At 27.9% G+C, this 27,935-nt stretch overlaps 1 protein-coding gene across 2 annotated transcripts in view; it reads left to right on the top strand.

The window, feature by feature from the left end:
• LOC123290904 overlaps window positions 1–27,935 on the top strand; it is a 478,701-nt gene that overhangs the window by 258,645 nt on the left and 192,121 nt on the right. For both annotated transcript variants that reach the window (XM_044871275.1, XM_044871276.1), the window contains exon 3: window positions 8,741–8,770. In XM_044871275.1, coding sequence (XP_044727210.1) covers window positions 8,741–8,770 — 30 coding nt within the window. The remainder of the gene's footprint in view (window positions 1–8,740; window positions 8,771–27,935) is intronic.

Raw genomic sequence — 27,935 nt, 5'->3', positions numbered from 1 at the left:
ATTTGTTGTACTTGTTTTTACATTTCAATGTTACATTATTTTAATAGTTTTTATGGCTTGTTATTATTTCTAAACATTTCTATCTTTACCTTTTGTTTCTAAATTAATTTAATGTTTGTTTACATAAACTCAATGATTTAAATATTTTAAGTTCTCAGTCGAATGAATGTTTTTATTTATTTCCTTGTAAAATATCAAAATTATATTGAAGTTTGTATAATTCACGACCAAGGAGAAAAATTATTATTTATAAAGAGTTTTTTAATAAAATACAGAATAGTTTATTTATATTACAAAAGAAAAATTAACTGCCCAGTTTTCTATAAAATGATAGAACCTTAAACTTCAATTAAACAACTACTTGTGAAAGAGTTATAATAAAACATTTTTTATAGGCCGCAATACAATGAAACAAATGATTTTGTTAGGTAAAATTAGCTTTTATTGGCTGTCTACGAAGGACACACTTTGGCTATAGAGCCCATTGTGATACCTTATATATTGATTTTGTTAATCTATATTGATTTGATCGAACTATGATGGATGGCTCTTTACATTTTAAATCTTTTTGGCATTGTTATATAGCCATTGTTATCATTCAACTATACATATTGGGAAGAGGCTATGTTTAGCTTGACACTGGTGATCGTAGTGAAAGGATAATAAAGTAAAAATATTATTTCGGCGATAATATTATTTCTCTATTTATTTATACTTTTGAAGCAAATGCGAATCTTAATGGCAACGGAAATAATTAAAAAACATTGGATCGTGGTAGCTAACTTCAAAATTATATAAAATATTCGCCTCCATTTGAGTATACCTAAAAAAACATGCTTTTGAAACTAATTGGACTTAAATGTTGAAAATCATTTCTAAAAAAAAATCAATCGACTACGAAAAAAAAAGTTTTATCGTAAAAAAAATAATTCAAGCACCCCATAAAGCATGGAGTGCTATAATTCCATTAGGGTAAACATTTTATTGACAGATATTGTTAAAAGTACTTGAAGTAATTATAAAATCTTAAAAAGTACCCCACGTTTTTTAACGATGATTTTTTTCTTAATCAATTTCTTCTTTTTTTTGAGCTTATAAAAATGATTTTCTACTGGTTAGTTCATCCAAAGTTTCAGTTACAAAAGCACGTTTTTTTAATATTTTTAAACTGATGTTTATTTTCTACTTTTTAGTTCAGATAGTTAAAAAGAAGTTTTCTAATTTAACTATTATTTATTAATGTAATGAAATGTTATTTGCTCTTCCACCATCAAAGATTTTTTATAGTTCTATCAAACCAAAGTGGCACTGAGCAAAAGACAGTGTAGATATTAGTGCACATTCATTTATATCTCTTGCTTAGTGCCACATTGTTTTGATAAAACTCTAAACTTAAATCCTAATGATTCTGATTAGGATAATCGAACAAGCTTTTAAATTATTGTAATCCTTGATAAGTGTGCAAAATTTCCAATCAACCCGACGTTGTGAGTGAAAGAATGTTCAAAAATTTCGTTACATAGATTCATTCATAGATATACAGATATTGAATTGTTTTAAACAAAAATATTGAATAAAGTATCTAAATAATTATAGGCAAATTGTAATTAATATGCATTCATTTTGACGAAAATTTTTAACACAAAAAAAATTGGCAGGCCCGGCATAAAATATTATTTATTTATTAAGTGTACTTGAATAATATGTTGTTTGTTTATCCATCACACATTTACACGAACGAAGGTCAGTTGATACTTAGAATTTAATAAACTGTAATGTGTTGATATATTTAGGAAAATATGTTTTCACTCAATTTTCATACATTATTCAATTTTTGCATTAATTTTAATTTCAAAAAAATATTATAAATTTGCATTTAGATAGTCCGGGTTTTATTTTAGCAATATATTAATTTATTTATCTCAAATGACCATCCAGATATAGAGAAATAAATGAGGCGTTATCGGTAGTAACTGTAATCCTTTCGTACCTTACTTTTTTTATTCACAAGATATTTTTCTGAAAATTTAAGGTTTTAATTTTAGAAGTCAAACTTGTTTGATTCTTTTAAGAAATTAATTATACCATGTATATATGAAATATACATAGTCTATTAAGTTTAGTCCAAAATTTTGGTATAAGTGTTCATAAAATCATCTAATTAGTCCATTTTCACTTGTCTGTCTGTCTGTCTGTCGTCTGTCCGTTTGTCATCACGATTACTCAAAAACAAAAAGAGATATCATTCTTATAGTAAATGAGCAACATAGGTCAATTGGGTCTTGGGTCCGTAGGACCCAGCTTGTAAGCCGTTAGAAATAGGACAAAAGTTAAAGTGTAAAAAATGTTCCTTATCAAAAAATAAACAACTTTTGTTTGAAACATTTTTTGGTCAACATCACTGTTTACCCGTGAGGGCGCCAATTAGGCGGAAATTTTATGGTATGTACTATACTTGAATATCAGTTATGTATGTGTCACATGTATGCATGTGCTATGTGATATAGAAATCAACACTTATTACACATGGTATTTCAACAATTAACTCAGTCAATTTTTTTTCACTTGTTTTATAACTACTTTTAGTTTTTACTATATGAATTAATTGTATTATCAGTTTAAAAAAGACATATTCCTGATTTTGTAGTCAACCCAATATGTACGTACATTTTGTTTGGTTTGATCAAGATATTTATGCGATACATGCGATTATCTATAAACAAATTAAAGCCTTCTATAAAGGCTTCTACAGTTCTGACAAAATGAGAAAAGTTTCTGTTTAATTTCATAGTAATATAAATTCGTAGTAATAAGACTTTATTATTAATTTGTTCGGTTTCCTTATTGAATTGAAAGGAAAACTGTGTGAAATTTAATAATGAAAACAAATAATATATAATGTGAATCTTGGAAATAAATGACAGTTTTTGAATAAACACTTGTGTTGCTCTGAAAATAGAGTTTATTTTTATAAATCAATTACATGAATAATCTTAATACTAATTACATAAAGGAATTAATTATTTAATTACCTGAAAATAGAGAAACGACAATAATGTCAATTCTCACAATGACATTTATTCCCTCTCGAGTTATCAAACTATATCTAGTTTTTATTATGATTTATACAAAAGCTATTTATACAAAATCTATAGTAACAACAATTAACATACGAACATACCAACCCGCGCGCCGCGGTCAAGTGAGCGCTGGGGTAATTAATTAAAGAAATGCATTTCTTTACATCTCCCCCCTTTGGGTAAAATTTTATGTATTTAGTAAAATTTTAAGATATTTCAATATGTAATACTATCTTCTATTGATTCTTAATTTTTCTTTTCATCTTCTTCAGATTCTACATCTTTTGGTATTAGTTTAGTTATGTGAAAAAAATTAGATTCTAATTTTCCACGCCCTGTGTTTATTTTGTAAATAGAATCAGATATTTTTTCCAGTATTTGGAATGGTCCTATTTTCAGTTCATCTAATTTTTTTCTGTTTAGTTTGTTTCCATTTTCTATGTAGACCAAATCTCCTTTTTCAAATACATGTTGCTTTCTATGTTTATCAAATTGTTGTTTGTTATATTTATGTGACCGAATTGTATTTTTTAATGCTATCAATCTATCTGATATCCACTCTTGTTTTGATTTATTATGTTTAAGTTCATCTGGTAATATCGATACATCTGTGCCATTCAACAGGTATTTGGGGGCAAATCCTGTAACTGTATGCTCTGTTTCATTGTACCTTTTTACGCATTCATGTGCGATTGATGTCCATGCTAATTTTTTTCCTTTCTCATTTATTTTACATCTTATTTTGTTTACTAATGTTTGATTTAATCTTTCGTTTAATCCGTTTGAAAATGGTGAGTTTACTGCCGTAAATATTATAGTTGTATTGTTTTCTTTTAAGAATTTCTTAAATTCTTTTGAATTTATTCCTGGATATTGATCCGTAAGGAGTGTTTCTATTTTTTCGGTTTCATTAGTATTTTTAATTAGTTTTATAAAGTCATTTGACATTTGGGTTTTTGATGTCACTATAAATGCATACCTTGTAAAGTGATCCACTAAAAGATGCAAGTATTTCTTTGTTGATCTAGATCCACCAAAACCCCCTATTGTATCAATTGATACTATTTCAAAAGGTCTGGTTGCCGGTCCCAGATGTGACATTAAACCATACTTTTTTGCGCCTCTTGACTTATTTTTTATACAGATCTCGCAGTTGTTTATTATTTTTTTAATATTTTTTGTCAAATTCCTTGCTGTATATGTTGTACCAATTTTTCTTTGGGTTTGTTTAATGCCTATGTGACACATCTCTTCATGGATCTGTTTTATTAATTTCTTACTAAAGTCTTCCGATATTATTATTTTTTCTGATTTGCTATTTATCTTGTAATATACATTATTTCTTAATATTAATTTTTCTTTTTTTTGTTGTAGATCGCCATTTCGTTCTTGATCTATTATTATTTCATTTAATGTTATTAAATTTACAACTTTAAGTTGTTCATCTTCATTCGCATTAGCTTCTAATACTGGGTTTCTGCTAAGGCAATCAGCTTCTACGTTACTTTTTCCAGGTGCATATTTTATTTTGAAATCATACTGTGATAAATAGTACGTCATATCTCCCAGTTCTTCGTCTGGTCTTGATCTTATGTTTAGATCCTCTAGAGGTTTATGGTCTGTGATTACCAAAAACTGTTTTCCGATCAACCAGTATTGCCAGTAACGCAAAGCTTCTTTTATGGCTAAACATTCCAAATAGATAGCTTTTTTTTTCTTTTGAGCTTCATTTAATTTCTTTGAGAAGTAGGCTACAGGCTTTTCTTCACCATTCTGTTGTATCTGTTTAAGTGTTGCTCCAACACCAAGTAGACTTGCATCTGTGTAGATTTTTATTGGCAGTTCATTATCAAAGATTTCCACAATTGGTTGCGAGCATAACATTTCCTTTACCTTATCAAATGTTTCTTGACATTTATCTGACCAGATAAATTTTATGTTTTTCCTTAATAAATTATGCAATGGATCCAGAAGAATTGCGCTCTTCGGTATGTATTTGTTGTAGAAATTTATTTTCCCCAAAAATTGTCTTACATTTTTTTGCGTTTTTGGTATTGGAAAATTCTTTATCGCTATTAGGTTATCTTTTAATGGTCTTACTGTATTATTTTCTATTATGTGACCAAGATATTTTGCCCAGCTTGCTGCAAAATGGCATTTTACGAATTTTAGTCTAAACCCTTCTATTTTAATTGCATTAAACAATTTCTCTAAATGTTGCTTATGGTCATTAAAGGATTTTGAAAACACCAAAATATCATCTATATAGTTAACTGCAAATTCTGTCAGCTTGTATTTCCTTAAAATATTACTTAGTATCCTTTGGAAGATAGCTGGAGAAGTCTTTAGACCGAATGGCATCACTGTCCATTGATAATGTCCTTCTTGAGTCACAAATCCCGTTTTTTTTTTATCCCCAACTCGTAATGGTATAGACCAAAAAGCAGAGTTTATGTCTAAACTTGAGAAATATTTGCAATTTCTTGTCTTTACCATAAGATCTTCTATTATCGGAAACGGTTGTGCTTGAGGAACAATTATTTTATTTAAATCCCTGAAATCTATGCACATTCTTGTTTTACCTTCACCTTTTTTTTCTGCTAGTGTTACCGGAGCCGCAAATGGACTGTACGATTCTTCTATTAGTCCTCTCTCTAGCAATCTTGATATCTGTGTTTCAATTTCTTTTCTATCTTCAATCGAACATCTGTAGGGTCTTTTGCTGCAATATTTTTCTACCGTTAGGTCAATTCTGGCTTCGTATTCTTTTACTGTGCCTATATCATATTTATCTTTTGCAAACAAACTTTTATTTTTATCGATTAGAAGTTTTATTTCTCTTTCTTCATCTTCTGATAAATTTTTGTCAATATTATATTCTGTATTTTCTATGTGCTCGTTAAAGTTCACTGAACTTTTTTTAAAACACTCTTTTTCTATTTTCTCAAAATTTGATGTAATATCTTTATTATCAATTTTCTTTACATCATCTTTTTCTCTTCCTTGTTTTATTTCAAGGTTTTCATCTTGAGTTAAATGAAACTCTTTTATTAAATCTAATCCGATTAAAAAATCGTATTTGAAATCTTCATTATCAATAATATGACAACAAACTAATTTTTCTATGTTAAATATTTTAATTTTTAATTTAGTCAAACCACAAGTTTTTTTATTACCATTAATTGTCTTTAAATTAATCTGATTATTATTATTTTTATTTTCTTTTATTTTTAATAATTTTGAATTAATTAATGAAATATTGGCACCTGAATCATATACTCCTAGCACCTCTGTTATATCATTAATTAGTAGTTTGACTGCAATTAATGGCATTATTCGTTTTTTTGTTCTTCTTCAATTAATTCTGCATCAATAGCATTGTTTACTGTTTGAACTCTTTTTGTATAATCATTTTCTTTGTAGTAACATTTATTCTCTGGGTGATAACGTACTCCTTTTTTTAATCTATTGCATATAGAGCACGGAGTTCTCTGACCTGGTTCTTTATAATCTGATTTTGTTGTTTTTTGTTTCTCTGTTTCTTTCTTCCTTGCTAAGAACTCATACTGGCTAATCTCTTTAAATAAATTTGTGGTTGTCTTTAGTGATTCTTTTTTTATTTTATTCATAATATTGTCCGGTAATCCCATTACTATTAAGTATATCATTGTAGAATCATCTATGTTTCTATTCACTTCAAGAATCAACCTCTCCTTCTTTGTTGCATATTCTAATATTGGGCCCGTCTGGTATCTAAAATTAAAGGCATATTTAACTTGTGACCAACCTTTAATTTCATAAGTTTCAAGAAATTTTGCAGTCCATGTGTTCCAATTGGACTCTACGGTATATTTTATTAGCATGCTGCTATACCAATCGTGACATTGTTTTTCTAATAAGAACTTCAAGATTTCTATTTTTTTTTCTTCTTGATTTATACCAAACCTTGTGCATTCTTGTTCAAACTCCTTCAACCACTGTGAGGCGTTTGATGTTCTGTTAGAAAATTTATTAATTGTGAATCTCTCAGCTACTTTAGCTAAATTTTTTAATTTGCTTTCATTATCACCACCATTATTGGTTGAAATGTTTTGCACTGAATTTTCTATGATTGTCTCTTCCAAGTAGGTATTTCCAAATTGAATATTTTCTTCATCATCTAAATAGGTACTCCTTAAATTTTCATCTAATGCAATCCATACCTTTCTGTATTGATTTCTTCTTTTTAAAGAGTTTTTGACTTTCTCAAAAGTATTTGTTGCATTAACATAAGTGTGATTTTTTGCTGGTTTTAAGTCATCAGGCACTTCGAAATTCCGCCCATCTGGAGTCGCAATTGAAGTTACACATATAATATTTGACTTATTATCTGAGCTCGGTAAAAGCTTGAAAGTGAATTGTAATTTTTCCATTGTTTTAATGTATATATATAAATATATTTCTTTCTTCTTGTTTATCTATTTTTTTCTTGACGAAATTGTCGTTTTATAATGTGAATCTTGGAAATAAATGACAGTTTTTGAATAAACACTTGTGTTGCTCTGAAAATAGAGTTTATTTTTATAAATCAATTACATGAATAATCTTAATACTAATTACATAAAGGAATTAATTATTTAATTACCTGAAAATAGAGAAACGACAATAATGTCAATTCTCACAATGACATTTATTCCCTCTCGAGTTATCAAACTATATCTAGTTTTTATTATGATTTATACAAAAGCTATTTATACAAAATCTATAGTAACAACAATTAACATACGAACATACCAACCCGCGCGCCGCGGTCAAGTGAGCGCTGGGGTAATTAATTAAAGAAATGCATTTCTTTACAAATATATCAAAATTATTTAAATAAACTGATTTCTGTTAATTGATAAATTACGATTGATACATTCCAAGTGTCTCATTAATAGTGATGGCAGAATTTAATATTATTTTACGATAAACATTAGTCTATAAGACTTTAGTTATTGAATAGTGACATACGTTCACTGAATAAATTTTAAGATAGAACTTTTTACCGGAAAACAATAAGTATTAAGCTTGTAAGTGCCAAAAAGGTCGCAATAAGAAGGCTTTAAGGCCAGCCAATTACAGTGGATATCTTGAAGATCACAAAAAATGACAATAAAATCTGTCAATACTCAATATTAAGTGCCTGAAAATGAATTATTAATTCTGTTGTTCATGAAACCTGTCACTAATAGCCCCTCTCTGCGGTTAAGCTCACACTGAATTACCATTCAGGAACCCTTATTCATTGTTATTTAACAGCTTGAGTAAAATGTTTGATGGTAGCGTGAAAAATTATTGGATCAACAAAGACAGAAAGACAAAGATCTTTTAAGTTTAAACGTTTTAATATTTATTTTCCATGAGCTGTTTGATTCAATACTTTCAGTCCTGGAAGAAATATTGTCTGGATTGGCCCATTGTTGATCTCACTTATTGATTTTAAATTTTGCCAATGTTGTGTATGATGTCCATCAGACAGCCATTGTAACCTAAGTAGAGCTTTTGTAAATGATTTTATTTTTTAACAAATCATCCGAAAACGCTTTATCATTCATTCTCTGCTAAGACTTCTTTTAAGATATAGATTTTAATGCGAATTGGATTAAAACGAATGACTAATGATTGTTTATTTGTTTTAGGGTCAGAGTTGTCAGGTCTATCACATGTTGGTAAGTACTTTTTTAAACTAAATCTTTTATTTATTTATTTATAAAACAGTGATTGATGTTGTTGATATATATTATTTTGTTTATATTTTTTTACATAATTTCATTTTACTTTTTTTATGATATTAATTTGTCTGGTATACACGGAATAAACAGTTATAATAAATATGTGTGTTTTCAATTAACATACATACATACATTAAGCCTACAGGAGGTATCAGTTAAATATTATATAAATTCAGAACATTGGTTTGTCAAAATAAGAACTTTTTTCTCCTAATGCATTAGATGATTTTTCGCCTAATGCAGATGCATTAAGCAGCCATATAGTTAAACGCTATCGATCCAACGCATTTTCCTAGCTGTTTTATCAAAAGGTTGAATATATTTAGGTCGCTAGTTGAACAGCATCGTTTAATTATAAGGTTGGGAAGACTGTTAATTGAATGGCTAATTAGGCTATTTGGGTGCGACATTTACATAACATAGTACAACATTCATAAATAAGCAAAATGATACATTAACTAATCTCATCAAAAATACAATTTTTTCAATCTTTATAATTAAATTTTCAATTTTTTTTTTCTCGTAAACTAAACGTTTGGAGCGAGTGCAATTTTTTATTTAAAATTATTCAAAAATTATATTTTCAAAACTTTAAAAGGCCTTGGAATTAAAAGGCCTCTCTCAATATCGGGCCCAAACCAAAATTTGACTTGTTGCTAATAAATGCAAAAAATATACTTTAAAACCTTTTTTTTTCGGAAAAAAAACTTATAAAATATATATTTCGCTTATAAAATATACCGATAGGGTGATATAATATTATATTCAAATTGAAATATGATAAACATAATATCAAACAATCAATTTATGCATGGAATTAAATCAATAAAAATGCGTTTTACTAGACAATATTATTATTTTACGTCTTCAAAAATAAAAAGACAAAATTAATTCAAGGTAATAGAAATAAATTTTCATTTTAAAACAGTTTAAAATAAATAAAACAAAATATATAAAAAATGTCAGAATAAATCTAAACAATTTATATTGAATCAAAGTTTACGGTTGACGGATAATAATATATAATTTGATGGATGATAAATTTTAACTGGGCTTATTATTTATTTAATAAAAAATCTCGACTAAAAAGAAAATGAGATGTCTACGTATCTGTTTTATGGATCTAACTTCAATGTCATTTTCATATTTGTGTAACAAATTCTTCTTGAAATTAAGACGTTATATTATGGAAACCAATCTTTACTTAACTTTGATTGTTGATGATAATAGCGTGTCTCTTGAATTGTATCGAATTTTAAAAGTTTTCGAAGGGCTCGTTTCTACCCTGAGCGATTTGTTTGTGACATCGTTTCTCCAGAACGGATGAAACTTTTATGAATTTTTGTTTGTTTGTTGGAAAGGTAATTTGATCCAGAGTTTCAAGAAAATCTACTCACCAGTCAGAAGATAAAACACAAGCATATTAAACTGATAATATACTTCTTTTAAATGGGGGGTTAAAAAAAGGAGAGCCTAACAAATTTATTGTTCGTCTCTCAATATTTACCAAAAATATGTTATGTTACTAGCTTGTATAGTCGATAGATGGAAAATTATCGTATCTTGTATTTTGTGATTATAAAAATTTCAATTTCAGTAATGATTATTGTATTTAAAATATTTATCATAGCCAAAGTTATAGTTTGTTGTAGAAAACAAGGTAAATTCGTCATGTTAATTTCAGACAATTGACGAGGACTATAGACCAGGCATGGGAAAACGGGACTCACAGAAGTCCTTCAGACTGCTGTGACTAAAGTACGAGTAAGACAGAGAGACAACATTTATTTTGTACCTATCTCATTACTATAACAGAAACTGAGATAGGTAAAAGAGTCGTATATCCGCCTCGCTTCCACCTCTATGAGCAATGCGGACTTGAATTAAGAGACACACAATACATTTTATGGCACACAATAAAATTATAACAATGGTGACTTCGACTTAAAATAACTCGACCATGCCTGCAATAGACTTATTGTGTGTATCCTATTTTACTTGTATCTAGACCAGGCATGGGCGAGTTATTATAAGTCAAAGCCCCCATTGTTATAAGTTTATTGCGTGCCATAAAGTTTATTCTGCGTCTCTTTATGCAAGTCCGCATTGCTCATAGAGGATGAAGCGAGACGGGTATGCGGCTCTTCTACCTATCTCAGTTTCTAGCTAATAGTAATGAGATAGGTAGAAAAAAAATGTTGTCTCTCTGTCTTACTCGTATTATTGGTTGACAATGGTTAGGATATCTTTATCACTAGTCTTTCTCGTATGTTAGCTACAGAAGCCTGAGTGGCTTCTCCAAACCACGTTTTCCCATGGATGATCTAGACCCTAGGGTATATATAAATCGCCATTTCGTTGATAGTGAAAAGATAAGAACCGTCCGTATCTTATTTGATGAATCACACAGTAGAATCACCTGTAAATCTATTCTTTTTGCACATATGGTATAAAATGATTATGTTTCATACAAATATTTATATTTGATAAATATATTGTTTCAAAATACATATAAATGTTTTTTTTTTTAATATAGAAAAGTTCAGAAATTTTCCATGTTTTTGATAAAAATTCAAACAAAATATGATTGTTATTATTGTTTATTTCAATCTCGATGTTTGATTATCAAATATATACCTACCTGTAAAAGTGTGTGTGTACTAAGTACTGACGTCATAGATTATCATTTTCATTAAAAAATAAATGTAATAAAAATTTATCTTTTTAATACTTCATTAATATAATTTAGGATTAGCTACTTAGTAATTTTTCAATAATAGTCATTGGTTTCCATACTTCTAAAATTTTTTTATCATTACATAAATTGTTTAAACTACTAAGTAGCACATTCATTTGACTATCATCTGTGACTAATTACAATAAATGTCACTGTGATTCTCAGTTGATTTTAATCTTTTCACGTTTCTAATTTTTTGTAAATTTACCTATTGCCAAATTTATGTGGCTAATTCAATGATCGTCAAATTGAAATAAATGTATGAACAAGTGAAAACAAGCAATTGAGAAAGTAGCATTGAGAATCCAAAAAGCGAGAAGATCAGATATTCCAAAACTAATTTTCGCGTGTGTGAAAAAAAGTCGTTGACCATTGATTAGTAAGCAGATCAAAAATTATAAACGCTATAGTAATTACGTTCCCATAAAATTGCTGAACTTATTTTTTTTGTATAGCAGATTGTCCGATTAATATTGTGGCGGCATGCCATATGTTTCGTCTTTAATTTTTTGCAATATATTACATAAAACATAAAACTGTTGTATAATTGGCACATTATGATCATGTATATTGTATAATACGTTGCATAATTTGTAATATTTTTAATACAAAAATGTAATTATTTGGGTTCCATGTAGTGTAATGAACTGATTTTAAGCTATCTACATGCGGTCCAAACAAATAAATGTTATATAAGAAAATAATTATATATATATATTTTTTTTTTTAATTGTAAAACCATGGTCTTGATTCATTCACTTTATAAAAATTATTGCAAAAACTTTTAACAAAAAAAAAAATAAAGTCTTCGAAAAAAAAAAAAAAACGATTCAAAAACAAATTAATATGCAAGTAAAAAATAACGAAAATATAATGTAGTTACAATTATTGTTATTTTTGGAGTCGGTGTCAGCCAAGGAAACAATTGTGACAAAACAGTTTGCTACATTAACTTGGCTGACACCGACTCCAAAAATAACAATAATTAATTGTAACTACATTACATTTTCGTTATTTTTTACTTGCATATTAATTTGTTTTTGAAATTTTTTTTTTAAGGCGTTTTTTTTTTTTTTAAAGTTTTTTTATTTTATGATTTTTAGTGAAGGTCACTAACTAATTTATCTCTAAAAAAAGAATCATCGTAATCGGTTGGCAAGATACAGAGTTATTCGTCCATTTGTCGCCCACCTACTTAATGCAAATTTAAGATTTATATGGTTTTCACATAGATATCCATTGTCAGAACTGGACCAAATGGAAACGGGACCATAGGGGAAAAATGAGATTTCGAATAGATCATCAAAATCGGTTCACTCAGTCAAAAGTTCTGAGGTATCAAACATAAAAAAAATGAAATACAGTCGAATTGAGAACCTCTTTCTTTTTTGTTTGAAGTTGGTTAAAAAATTAAGAGAGTGCAGAGATGCTTCAGGGAATAAATCTGCATAGTGCGATATCTTTTGGTTTTTAAAATGTACCTACATGTTCACAAATATACACAAATACAACAAATATTTCCCAATTTTAGTACCTACACTATTTTTAAGAGTAAGCTTTTCTATTTAGAACGGTATATCTTTTCGAATAACAGTATATCAAATATCGAATGGAACAGTATGTCATTCAAATAATGAAATAAAGTAGCCCATTATAACAAACCAATTTTCAGTGTAATTGGCTTCAAAGTATAATTATCTCTGGAGGATAAAGATGTCTTACTGAATAAAAAATGCGATATGACAACTAACACAGCTTTTTGTTTTAATAATCTTTATTTACTGAAACGTATATTAATTATATTCACTAAAAAATAAAATAGTTTTTGTCTCCGATCTCTATTTTCTTGTGTAGAAGATCTATCGTTGAGGCAGTATTGTTTCATAATGTACATTTTTATGTGTTGAGAACAGTTTAAAAAAATTTCAAATCAAGTTTGGCACTTTTATTAAGATTTTTGGTGCTGTGAAGATGTTTTGTGATAATTCGAAAAATGTGCTGATTTTACCCCATTTCAAGGCGAATCTAAGATCGCATCTGCTCATTTGTACATTTCTGTATTTTAGTATGCTGATATGTGAAATTTGTATGAGTTAGGTCGGTCCATTAAAATATCTATACAGACCACTGACTACTAATAATGGTATTTTTGGCTATAGGAAGAAATGAAACACATTTAGATCTGTTTAAAGTATTCAAAAAAATTTTTTGATAGAAACATTACTTCTGTATTACCATAAGTCGTGGAGGAAAAAATGGAATATTTACGTAACATTTTATATTTTACTATTCCCGGTGCACATCGTGTATTATAAATTTTATAACACATCAAATTGACACACAGACGAAATTTATTATAATATAGGTATACGTTTAGTAGATAATGCAGACATTGAAAAAATAAAATTTATTTTACTGCTTATGTCGACTATTACACAAGAACACTTAGCAAACGCTTAGATAAGTATTAGTAACACGAGCCGATGTCTGTGTCATATGCCATGCGCCAATCATTTTTTTTTCTTTTATTCATAATTTTATTTCAATAATTCACAGACAATGACTCTTTTTATTGCTTACAAAAACGCGTATCAATCTATTGCATTAAACTTGAGGGTTCCGTTCTCTAAATTTCGAATAGGTTCATTCAAGTTTTTATGATATCGTAGACTTCGAATCGGGCAAAAAAATAGTTTCATTAAGGATGTACGAGCGCCAGGGCAATTTTGGGTAAAAGGATTGTTTTTTTTTATATGAAGTTGGACTAATTGTAAATAAATTCTGAAAATTTTAGGGTCGATTGCCCGATTACTTAAATAATTCAATGACTTCAAAAGTAGGCATATTTTTTAATGGTCTTATGGGAAAACGGTGGATGATTGTTATGTTTTTATAGATTTCTCTAAAACTAGTCGGCGGAAATTTAAAAAACTATTTAAATTAAAGTAAAAAAAACCTTAATAAATAGTTGAAAAAAAAAACAGTTTTACCCGACTAATAAAGGATGTATGAGCACGGTAGTGGGGAAACAAAATTTAAAAAAATGTATATTTTCAATTTTGATGGTGAATTTTCTTATAATTTGACAATATAAGACGAAAAGTAAGAATACAATTTTTCAATATCTGGAGAAATTTTCAAAAAAAAAAAAATTTTTAATTTTGTTTAACTATATCTTTCGATATTTCGAAAACCAAGGCAGGTATCGAAAAAGTATAATATTATTATTTTTATTTATTTTTCGTCTACATTCATGAAGTTATAACAAAATTCATTATTAAAGTTGAAATAAAGGTACAATTAATTTGAATCACGAGTCTAAACTTGCTTTGGCGCTCGAACTACCTTAAACGAGCTACACTTGCCTTTTCGATACATCCGTAACGATTGAAAAATTAAATGTCAAAAAACATTATAATAAAATTGAAAAGTTAACGTTTTAAATTAGTTTGGTGAAATTTAGTGTTCCAGCGTTTTGTAAGATCTATCCCGTATTTATTTAAATTACTTTAAAACATGAGAAATGTCTTTTTCTCGCTGGTATAATCTTTAGCTATTCCATGATGAAAAATACCTTCGCTTTGATGATTTGCTATTCTGTACTAGTAGATAAACTGCTATTCTGTAACTACTAGATTGAATCAAAGTCAGTATTATACTGTCAATAAAAACTTCATTATCTTTGACATTGAAAACTAATTTGGTACAATGACCATTTCGTAACCCTTTAACCTTTATAATATATAGAAAAATTATGTTGTAGGATTTGTCTGTCATTTAGAAATAATAATAATAAGGTCACAAACACAAATTTTTTTTGGTGACATGTTTATTATGTGAATATTTTTTCAATGTACACATGATTTATTTTTTTTCTTAATATCGATTATAAAATTGAACAGGTCAACGTTCTCATATACGATTTAAAAACTGTTTGATTTTAATTATGATTATTCGATTTTGTGTCTGGCTATCTATAAAAACTTTCTAGACTAATCTAAACAAAACAATATAGTTTAATGTTTATAAAATAAACATACAATTTTTTGATATTTATTTAATCGCAGATAATATTTTTTCTGAAATTTTTTTAAACAAATACAAATGAATCAAATTTATTCAAGGTAAACTTTTTTCAATCGATTGAATTATTTAAAAAATTAAAAATCTTTTTAGATTACATAATCTGGTTATGTTGTGTATATTTAAGGAATTTTTTATGGCTGTAAATTTAAAAAGGTAATTATTCTTATTTATACAGGAAGAATAATTTTTGAAATTAAATTAACATGAATTTAATGTTAATTAAATCGTATTCAATCTTCCATATTATGAAATTTTATAGATAATTGGTTGTACTTCTTAATTTGCGTCAATTGGTCACACAAACTAGCCACAAAAATTCTTTTTTTTTACTGAAATAAATTATCACTAAACTATTAAATTCGTCAATTTGGAGAATGTCCCACTGCCCAATGTTTTATCCCAAAATGCATATTTTTTTACACAATTGTACACATTAAAAACCATATTACAAGTATAATAAAATTTAACAAGAGAAAAAAAACTTAGGTATCAATTTACTATCAAACGCCCATTGTATTTTTCCTGTTGGCATTTTCGAGAAAATTGAGATTATAAAGAATAAAAATTTCTCATAACGTGAAAATCGAAATCATTATTTGAAGTTTGTATTCTCGCAGGACGTAAAATGTTTTTTATTTAATAATGTTCATTCAAAAATATAAAAATAATTGAAAATTTTTATTTGCTCTCAAAAATATAACAGTTCAAAGTATATTATATCCCATCCAAACTAATTTTTTCGCGGTAGTTTGCTTTGTATGCTATTTTATTAAAAATTTTTTTTTAATTCGTGCGAAATATAATTTTCAAATAATAACTTCACGCGCAATAAGTATTTTCATTTTTAAATATTTTTTAATCACTATTTTCTCGAATACGCTGATAGATGAGAAAACACATACAAACGACATTAGTTTTAGTAATTTGATTGAAATCTTTTTCTTGCTTATTAAATTTTGCCTTCCGATAACTGCTTTTGCGAATACAACAAATGTATAAGCTATGGATGCAATATGATTATAAATTTTTAATATATTAAAAATGTTCGATATATCGAACAAAAGCCCGCCTGCTCCACTGGGCTTAAAAGTGAAGACTGGTAAAGACCAGCATGTTATAGCCTTCACCTTCATGACTCTCACTTATCCTAATTCTATAACACTCGTAATATGGGTAGGGATTGTTTTACACAGGTAAAATATATTTACAGTTTTCAATTTTTTCTAAATGTAAAAAACTCATAATTCATTGAATATTTCAGAACAGATGGTCATGAATTGTACATTTACCTTTTTTACTTTTGAAAGTTTACCATTTTTATAGAAATCTTTAATTATATCTCAAAATGATGCTCATAGATGGTTCAGTGAAACGTCAGACTATCTTTAATTAATTAATTAATTTTTTTTTACATATCTTTATTAATAAAAACTCATCGGAGTTTCAATCAAATCCATTCAGTAGTTTTTGCGTGAAAGCATCATAAACAAACAAACAACCAACAATACTTTCATATTTATAATATATGTGGATTACTGGCAGAAAAAGCATCTCACTTGAAATTTTGATAGAATTGTGATGAATAAGCTAGATGCCTTTGAGATGTCATGTACTGTTCTTTATACCCTGTACAATATTTTTCTTGTTTTATGGCTCTAAATTTTTCATTGTAACAATCATTTGACAAAGGAAATACATTATGAACTGTTCTAGAAATTATAACATTTCCCTAAAATACAAGAATAAACAAATATCTACTGAAGGTCGACAGTTTATTTTGTTGTCAAGTGACCTTTTACGGTTGAAAAAATTTAAAAAGGTAGACTATAATTATTATTATATAAAATATTATGTTGATACTCTTAACATTTTTAGAAATATTCTAGAAATTATACAAAAATTTATAAAAGTTTGACTGTGCATCATTAAAATTTTAAACAACTGCTCCTGAGTTTCAAACTCTTGGAAAATCTTGATCATAAATCATCCATACTAGCCTCACAAAGATTTTATTAAGAGACCTTCTGTTCCATAAATAGAAGATAGAAGACAAAGTAACCTTCTATTCTAAAAATAAGTGATACCATTTAAAAAATCCATATGACCCCAAATCTTAGCTATTACGGGAGTTAAATAATTTTTGAATCCCAATGATAGATACAATGTAAGGCAGTTAGAGATTTAATTAATTAAAAATTTATAGTTTACAAAAAATTTAAAACACGCTTTGTTAACATGTGCATTAAAAAGAGTCATAAATATTTACTATGATAGAGTAAAATTTTGTGTGGAAGCTCTATACAAGCAATTTTTATAATTAGGCTATTTAGTCACCATTTCATGTAATAAAAATTAAGCTTCTTATATTTTCGGATTCCGTTAAAATTTGAGGTATATGCGATTCGGATGGCAATAATTTTTACTCTTTGGAAGGTGAAGGGTAAATTAATTGGTTTAAAATCGTGCACTGTTCTTGAATTATTAAATTAATACGATATCCAAAACTCTTTCCCCGACCGCCATACAATTAAATATCTATTATAAATAATATTCTGGTAAGTATCCAATTACAAATTTAAAAAAAATGAATATATAAATTACTTACTAGTGCAATTAAAATAACATTTTAATAGAAGTTGTATCGTGGTGAGCCGCGTGACTTTTTATGTGTTTTAAATTTCATTTCAGAAATTATATGAATTTTTAATTATAAAAGTTTTTATTAGAATTTTTGCCAAATTTCGCATGTCTCAATCCACGTGATTAAAAATTTACAACTTTATAGTCAAAATATTATCAAAATATTATACTTGCTTTTGTTATTTGTTTTTGTTTTGACCCTGGCAATGATATTGAACTTATTTTTTCCTTGAGATGGACAAAGTGGTCTACTTTTGAGGTTCCGAAACTTTATTTTCTTACATTAAAATAAAAAAGTACCTATTCAATGGATTTAGTCAGATTTTACAAAAATTTGGAACTATCAGGTCTTTTCCAGGAAGATTTGTTTTTGAAAACTGCGTGACTTCCTGAATGGTCTTGATTTCTAATCTAATTTTTTAAGTAAATATGCCTCACCAAGATTCTTAGAACTCAACTGATTAAGACGCGACTTTGTCCGTTGACAGTATCGGGCTAACTAAACAACAAGCTAGGTGAAAAGGATAGGTGGTATTCTTAGTCTCTTTTGTATTTACGCTTGGCGTATTAGATAGTGTATATTCAAGTGTTTAACATTGAACAGGATCCTGATGCAAAACTTTAGGAACAAATCTTAGGCAGGGATTTATTAAAAAAAAGCTTTAGTTTGCGAAGGTACCCATGTACATTGTACAGATCGTATGTACCTCCGTATAAAATTTCATTTTTTACACACTATTTGGTTATTATTTAATCTGCAAATTTTTTAAATAAACAATTAATATTAAATGTTCTTGATAATAGCCATAATAATATTTCCTTGAAATATGCCAACTTTACAGCCGCATCTGTCTAATTAGATCAGGCGCATGAAATGAACTGCTAAAAAAACAAGGTACATTACACAAACTTTAGTTGTGTTTGTTAATTCTAATCACTATCGAGTACAAACACAAGCTTTAGTCGTTAGAAAAATCATTCTCGGGAAGAGCTTCATTTGAGATGTGGATTTGTAAGATAATTTCACGCCTCCAGATTGTATGGCAAAGAAAAGGTTAGTTTTCTACCTTTTTGTATCAATTACCTTTATCAAATCAAAAAAAAAAAAATCTTGATGTGTGTGCCAATTTTTTTTATATGCATGACTAAAAGGTTTATTTTAATGCGGAAATTCAACAAAGATGTAATTCAGATTATTTGTCTAATAATACCGATTATGTTTTTTTTTTTTTTTAAATTTAAGTATCTTCATGATGTAATACTTTTTATCATTAAAAAGAAATTAATTTTGTGGGAATCAGTCATACATAACTATATTCTTAAAGCTTGAGCCGCTCTATATAACAATTGAGATGCTATATTCCAATCGAACGAATAAAGTGATATTTTTAATATGTTATATTGAGAGCCTAAAACTTTTAGAAATAATCATGTTTGAATGACTCCTGCAATCTTATTTTCTACTTTTTAGTTCAATAAAAGCTTGTCCTTTAGAAAGTAATATAATGTTAATTATCAAATATTGTGGAAGTGATGGGAAATTCAGGACACCACTTACACAACTCTGTATTCTGATCCAAAGTGAACGTGTATGCAAAATTTCAGCAAAATCGGTTGAGGAATTTGCAACAAAATTGAGTGATAAGATTCCATCCGAACAAACATATATATTTTAAATATAGTGGAAGCGTTGGGAAAATCAGGACGCCACTTACCTAACCATTGGCCAATTAGGTAAGTTGATTAAGGCGCGGGTAGCGGGTTCGATTGGGGTAGCTAGTTCGATTCCCACCGTTGCAATAAAATTAATTTCTAAGACTAAGAGTGCCCTTCGTGGACGAGCAATATAACCTAACCTAATCTAACCTACCTAACCATGCATTGTCATCCAAAGTAAACGTGTATACATTATACAAGTTAAATTAAAGCTTGTAAAAATTGCATCTCGGTATGTGCACATCATCATATATCATACTATCTGTCTGCTTTATGTGCCATTCGCGTACCACAAAACGATTATATCTTGAAATATTATTATCATTACATATTAAAAAATTAAAGCAAAAAAATATTTCTTGGCGCTTGCACTATAATTATTCTTATATCACATTAAGTCATCTTAAAAATTACTTGAACATCTGCACTTAAAGATATTTAGTAACATGTAGTTTAGTTTAATATGTAAATAAAACGTGCTTTAGTTATTAAAATTTGTGAGATAATAATTTATTTACAATGACATCACATGGACAAAGACAATTATTTCTCCACATTTTGAGGACAAAAAAAAAAAAAGTAAAGCAAACAAAAGCCCTTGTCATCAGAATAATTATAAAAGTATTGAGCTGCACAAGTTTTTATAGTACTTACCTCTACTTAAGGTCATTTGTTCTTATCTAATTATGCAAAATGTTAGCATGTAATCTAATTTCTAATTGGATCATTCAATAAGAAATCACGTGGGTTTGTCCAATCCTTGTATGACCTAGGAAAATGATTTATATGTGTATAGGTAAACATTTTGTTAAAATTTTTTTATCTTATCTTTCTTGTTGTATTCAAATAGTGTTTCTAGGACTTTGTTCTTATCTGAAATTTTATATTATTTTATAAAACAAAAGGTTTCACCTTTTCTGCCCGATTTTTATACCATGTATATATGAAATATACATAGTATAATAAGTTTAGTCCCAAGTTTGTAACGCTTAAAAATATTGATGCTACGAACAAAATTCTGGTATAGTTGTTCATAGAATCATCTAAGTAGTCCATTTCCGGATGTCGGTCCGTCTGTCAACTCGATAACTCAAAAACGAAAAAAGATCAATCTGAAATTTTTACAGCGCACTCAGGGCGTAAAAAGTGACGTCGAGTTCGTATATGAGAAACAAAGGTCAATTGTATCTTGGGTCAGTAGGAACCATCAAGTAAACCGTTAGAGATAGAAAGAAAGTTTAAATATAAAAAATGTTACTTATTAAAAAATAAACAACTTTTGTTTGAGACATTTTTTTGTAAACATCACTGTTTACTCACGAGGGCACACATTAGATGTAAATTTTATAGTACGTATTAATATGGGATTATCAGTTATGTATGTATTTGTAATGTGAGAGTGTAATCAACACTTTCTATACATGGTATTTCAACAATTAACTCAGTCATTTGTTGTTTTCACTTGTTTTAATAACCTTTAAATTTTGAGAAATGTAAATCATGATTCTTAAATTTCAGTTGTAGAAGTATCATCATGATGTTTAAAAGGATTGTTTCTCCGATGTGGTATTATCTCCCTTTCTTTTTGTAGTCTTTTTGTGGTATTATCTCCCTTTCTTTCACGTAGTGTGCCATGCTTCGAGAATCGATCTATGAAAATTATCGTGGAGAAACAAATTTTTAAGTGCGATCCAGGCAACAACCATTGAAGAAGCCCTTTATGTTTCTGTAGTGTACTGGCCTTAGACTTATTCCAAATGCAAAAGTATCAAAACACTGAAACTCTATACTTCTCATTAATTTTATTTTTAGTTTATTTTTGTTAAAATAAATAAGGTATAGCTTTTTTTTTATAATCAAACTTCCTGAATTTAATGGAATTTTTTGCTTAAAAACAGATGAATAAAAACATGTCCTAGTACTAATTATAATTACGTATTAATGAATATTGATAATCAGTTTTTAGTTATAATAATAAATCAATCAATTTTAAAATAATTCAATTTTTTGTTGATTTAGCACACCACGCGCCAATATTTATTACTTACTAGGTTATTGATTTTGATTTAATTAATTTTTTTTTTTTTTTTTTTTTAAATTAAAACATTCAATTATGTAATTTATTCTTGTCAGCAAATAAATGAATATTGTATTTATAACTATTGGTATTGAAAATTTATCGATAATACATAATCAATAATGTATAATTTATTACATATTTTATGTAATTAAATCATTATATAATCGTTAATTTTTTTAGTTTTGAATATTTTCAGTAAATAAAAATTAAAACATTTTCAATTTTTATTTTGTATTGTTCCAACTGTATAGGATGATTCCTTAGCATTCAATTGTACTTTAGGACAAAAAATTTGGAAAATGAAAAGTTCATTATAACATATTTCGAAAAAAAACTGGAACTGCAGCCAAAAAGTTGTGGTTGCACCTTCCTTACATTCTTAGAAACATAACCAGTAGGTATAACCAGTTTCTTTGTCTCCATTCTTGTACAGTCATTATCCTGAATAGACAGACTGCCTGAAAAATAAAAAAAGGGTAGGTAATTCTGTTGCGGCCATTCAAAAGTAATTTGATAACTGCGCGTCGTTTCATTTTGAGACTTCAGGTATATTATTGAATGCTATGATTCCTTAGCATTCAATTGTACTTTAGAACAAAAAATTTGGAAAATGAAAAGTTCATTATAACATATTTCGAAAAAAAACTGGAACTGCAGCCAAAAAGTTGTGGTTGCACCTTCCTTACATTCTTAGAAACATAACCAGTGGGTATAACCAGTTTCTTTGTCTCCATTCTTGTACAGTCATGATCCTGAATAGACTGCCTGAAAAATAAAAAAAGGGTAGGTAATTCTGTTGCGGCCATTCAAAAGTTATTTGATAACTGCGCGTCGTTTCATTTTGAGACTTCAGGTATATTAATAATATTAAAGTTTAATAATTAAATGCACATAAACGCGTGGGCATATGATTCACATTTGCGGCTAATAAAACAGTATATATCACCTTGAGAGTCAAAAAAATGGTATGGCTTTTTAAGGGGGCTATGTGAGTTTTGTGGTATAATATTGAGATTAAAGAAAATATTGAAATAGCTGAAATTAACCATTATGTTCGGGGAATATAATGAATCAGAAATTCGTATCTACAGTTGTCATAATACAAATGCTTGTGTTTATTTTACACACGGATCACTGCAATAAAACTAATTATATAAAAGTTTGTATAAGAGATTTTATTATCTTTAAGAAGGCGACGCGACGCAATATGAACAATGTGAATACACTCATTTTCCACGTGTGCAAATCAAAACAGTGATGCTTATTTTCTACCTTGAAATATTATAATATACGACTTTAATATTTCATATTGTTCAAGATAAGAAAGACTTTACTGATAGCAAAAAATTGTATTAATCTCGTAAAAATGATCAATACATTCTACCAATCATTATTTGCTAAGTGTTTTAGAGCAATGTTTGTACAGGGAGAAAAATTCATCTTTTTTATTTTGATTGTTTCGTATTCAAACAGTAGAATTCCTTTTAAAGAAAAGAAAAAATTTGTGCTTTTTAGGAACGGAAACAATTTATGAAGCGAAGAGAACTAAATATCAATTATATATATTTCGAGTGTGTAGATGTTAGTGACTGTGTTAAGTGGATAGACTGGTTTTAATGAAATTTTGTGTGTGTGTTCAAGTAGCCCGATGAAGGTTAAGGTTTACCATTCGGTCTACGATAACTTCTTTGTAGGGTTCCACACAAAAAAAATAAATAAATTGTATTAACTGGTGGGAGCGTATATTTTATGTAAAACCACACGATAAAACCACAACTACGCTTCCACAAATAGATTTAAAGACAAAACATACGTCAATGCTTTTAGACAGCTCACAAGAATTAATCTTATGATATTTTGCATAGAAAATGCTTTAATAAAGATTTTTGAGAATTTCCAAATGATATTGATTCATAATTTAATGATCCAACGAAATTGTTTACCTATTAAGAAATTGCTATACAAAATAATCGCATTTGTTTATACAAATTTGCTACGTTGTTTACCCCTCTAACAAAATCACTGTTACACTAAAATGACCATTATTAACGTTATTTTCTGCATATTAAGAAATTCAAACATTCGTTACTCTAAATTATGACATGTAAAAATTAGAATTAGGTAAATAGACAAATTTTTTCGTTTTTCTTCGGTATTATCAGTTATTTTGCTTCAGAGACGGTAAATGATGATTTGGGAAGTTTTTTTTCAATAAATTTAGTGAACCAGCTAGGTTTTAGACCGGAAAATTGGGCTTAAAGGATTGGACCCTTAATTGGCAAAGTGCGTCTTTAAACATCTATCAATATTATAATTTATAATTTTGAAACAAAAACAGAAAAATTGCATTTATTTACAAATATTCTAAATAATTGAGGTTATCACTTCTAGATATTTCACCTTCAAAAGTTAAAATGAGTAGTCAAAATACTTAAATGAAAAACGATCTACTAAATACGGAACGAACCGCTCTTGGTCGCTGGTTCTTCGTTAGTGTTGGTAATGTTTATAATTAGACATAAAAATTAATTTGATTGTTCGTTTAATTATCGAGTAATTGTGCGGACGTTAATGTTTATTCTTATTGCACCTTGATTTTTAATAGAAGATTCTACTGAGCAATATCTTGTATTTGTAAACTTTTGCTGTAGTTTTACTGTATTTTTAATCATTGATTTTACCCGTGTATGTACATTCAATAGTACTACGTGATAACATTGTTCTTACATGATAATAATAATATAATTATTTGGTCAAACATTTAATTACTGTGTCTCGTAGACGCCTCCCATGCGATGATTATAATGAATTTTAATTACAACATTTGTACACAATTAAAATTATGGAAAAATCTTTTTAAAACAATTTACTTTAAAAACTGTTTATTGTTTACATTGTAAATTTTTCATAATTGTTTAAGCAATTATTGACAATTTAATTTTTTTTTTAAAATTATGGAAGATTATCTTGGAAAATTTTTATCTATAACAACTATTAAATAATTTTGTTTAATAACTTTTTATTTTATATTAAATTATGAACTGTCTGTACGAAATATTTTCATATTTGTTTTAATTATTTTGATTTGGAAATGTTAATAAACTAAATATTATTACTAGTACAAATTTAATGAATGGAAATTTAACATACGTGAGACTTATTAATTTAATTAATTTGTGACTATATAAAATCAAAAATTAAATTATCTTTTCTATTATCAAAATACTAAAAAATACTAAATGTGAAAAATATCTTTTTAAGCTTCGTAAAACACTGCTAGTAAAGGAAATTTGTATATCTTACAAGTTAGCTTTTATATAAAAATACAGCGCTCTAAAGTAATAACACATTTAAAGTTTCACGGCTGTCATTAGTGATGCCGCAGAAAAGAAGAAAAACGAAATGATATGAGATTAAATCTGCGAGAGCCGAAATGATTTGAAGAATCTCAATTTGAAATAAATATTCGGAACAAAAGCATTATATATTCCAGAGAAAGGTATAAATATACGAGACATAGACGATAGATATTTTAAATTCACAGTCAGGGACTGAATAAGTCGATAGAAAAGTTGATCAGTAAAAACGAGACGAGGCAAAGTGATGATTTTGCATGTTGAGAAAATACAAAAGACATGCCGGCTTTTCGAGTCTTCTCTACATTAGAGCTATCTTCTTGGAAATTAAGTTTCTGATTGTAGCACGTAAAATTATTCTTAGTTTACGTAAAATTATTTTTAGTTAAATTTCTCAAACCAATAATTTTACCCTTTTGACATAAGAAAATTGTATTAGTGATAGCATATACAGGAATTTGAAATTTTTTAAATGAGTTTTGTTATTTTCTGAGGGAACCGAAACAATTGTGTCTAGTTTTATTTTCTTAGACCGCCTCCTGTGTCAAACAGAGATCTACTTCGTTTTCCTTTTAAATAGAAGCTGAGCATATTTTTCATTTCCCTCGAAAATAAGCAGACCCAAATTAGACTCCTTTAAGATCCCTTTTTGAATAAATTAATTTGTGAAACTTTTAAAAAGTCACCTGTCTACGAATGACAACATAAACTTTGGACAAGAGAGGATTACTCAAAAATTAACTTCCTGCATATCTAAAATATGTCCACTGTTCATAAAGCGCTAAGAAAACTCTGTTATAAACTAAATAATTCTTATTATAACATGCGTAAAAATAATCAAGTTCTACATTCATATAAAATGATGTAAATTTTTTATTAAAAAAACATTTTTATTTTAAGAAATAGGTAATCGTTATATAATTCATAAATTTAAAATTTAAATAATAATGTTCCAAATTTAAATTTTACAATGTATTTTTAATTCATAATAAAATGTATATTAATATATAATAAGTTCATAACATTAATATGGTTAAATCAGATTATTCGTTAATTCCTATGAACATTATAAATTAACTTTGACTTGTATTTAGACTTAAATTATCGCTAGTTTATTTTGAATTGCTAATTCTCATCGTTTTCTGTAATATTTTCATGTATTACCTAGAAACCTAAAGGAGATGAACTGGAAGTAATAATAATTGTACTATTCTCTGTTTTTTCGGAAAAAAGTACAAAACTCACAATTAAACAGTTCAACAAAAGTTGTTTCTTTCAAAATTATCTTTATTATGTTATTATCTTATTTAACTTTTCAATTTCTTCATACAAAACTAAAAATAATTTGGAAAGATACTTTTTACTTGAACTACGTTTTTACGTTTATGTAAATATCATGTTCTCCGCGAAAATAAATAAAAATCGAATTTTTAACCTCAAGTTTCCACTGATTCCTAAGCGTGGTAATTTTTTATTCCGTGAATTTTTGTCTAATTTCAACCTTTGACTAAAGTGCTATAAATTTTTGTTAGCATACCCGATTTTAAGAAATAGAAATGCTCATGAAATGCTCATTCACCAATAGAAATGCTCATGAGCAAAACCAAAGCTCATGAAATGGTGAAAAAATGGGGGAATAAGTTACAGCAAGGGAAGTGAAGACTATAACGTGGTAGTCATTGTAATTCCTAACTTGAAATTCCGAAGCGGATGGGTAACTTGATATTTGTTTAAAAATGATTGTTTAACAGTCTAGCCATTTTGCAATATTCCTGATTCTGATTCATTTACTCATTGTTATGTATCCAAAAATATTTTACATTCTTAAAAAAAAAAACTATTATGCACACATTCAATGTTAAAATTTATTAGCACGCATTCTTTTCATAGAGTCTGTAACACATAAAAATATTTACGTTCACATGCAAAATAAATTTTAAATCATTTTATTACTCAACTTGAAACAGTTAAGCAGTAACGTAACGTTACACAGGATATGTATTCATTTTTTTTTCAAAGACTAAATTTGAGATACCAAAATAAAATTAATTGTTTTTGAAATTTTATTGTTTGTAAATATATTTTGTACTGAATTTAAAAGTGCATTAAAGTTTTGTAGTACAAAATATACAAACAGTGCTAAGAATATTGCCTTTAGAGTCTAAGCCTATCAGTGCATCACGTAGTTTATTGCAAAACTTGTCCAAAAGCGGGAGGTGGAGGAAACGATGTCTCATTTTCTCTTTAACTACTCTTTCCACGTGGAGATGCACTCATTTGAACAAGCCTTTCTTTGACGAACTCTCCGACGTAAAATCCGTGGACTTCAAAGCATTCCTGCTGTTCTTAAACAGCCGCTCTATCCTAACTTAAGCTAACTATCAGTTAAAATTTTAAATTGATGGTATTATTTTAAGCTAGGTATCGAGCGCAGTAAAAGATATTATGTCTAAAGGAAACTCCTTAAAACCTCTCTAAAATAATTGT

This window comes from Chrysoperla carnea, chromosome 1 (genome assembly GCF_905475395.1).
Source record: "Chrysoperla carnea chromosome 1, inChrCarn1.1, whole genome shotgun sequence".
NCBI lineage: Eukaryota > Metazoa > Arthropoda > Insecta > Neuroptera > Chrysopidae > Chrysoperla > Chrysoperla carnea.
Note: the sequence above shows the minus strand (reverse complement) of the source record. Positions and strands in the feature narration are given on the sequence as shown.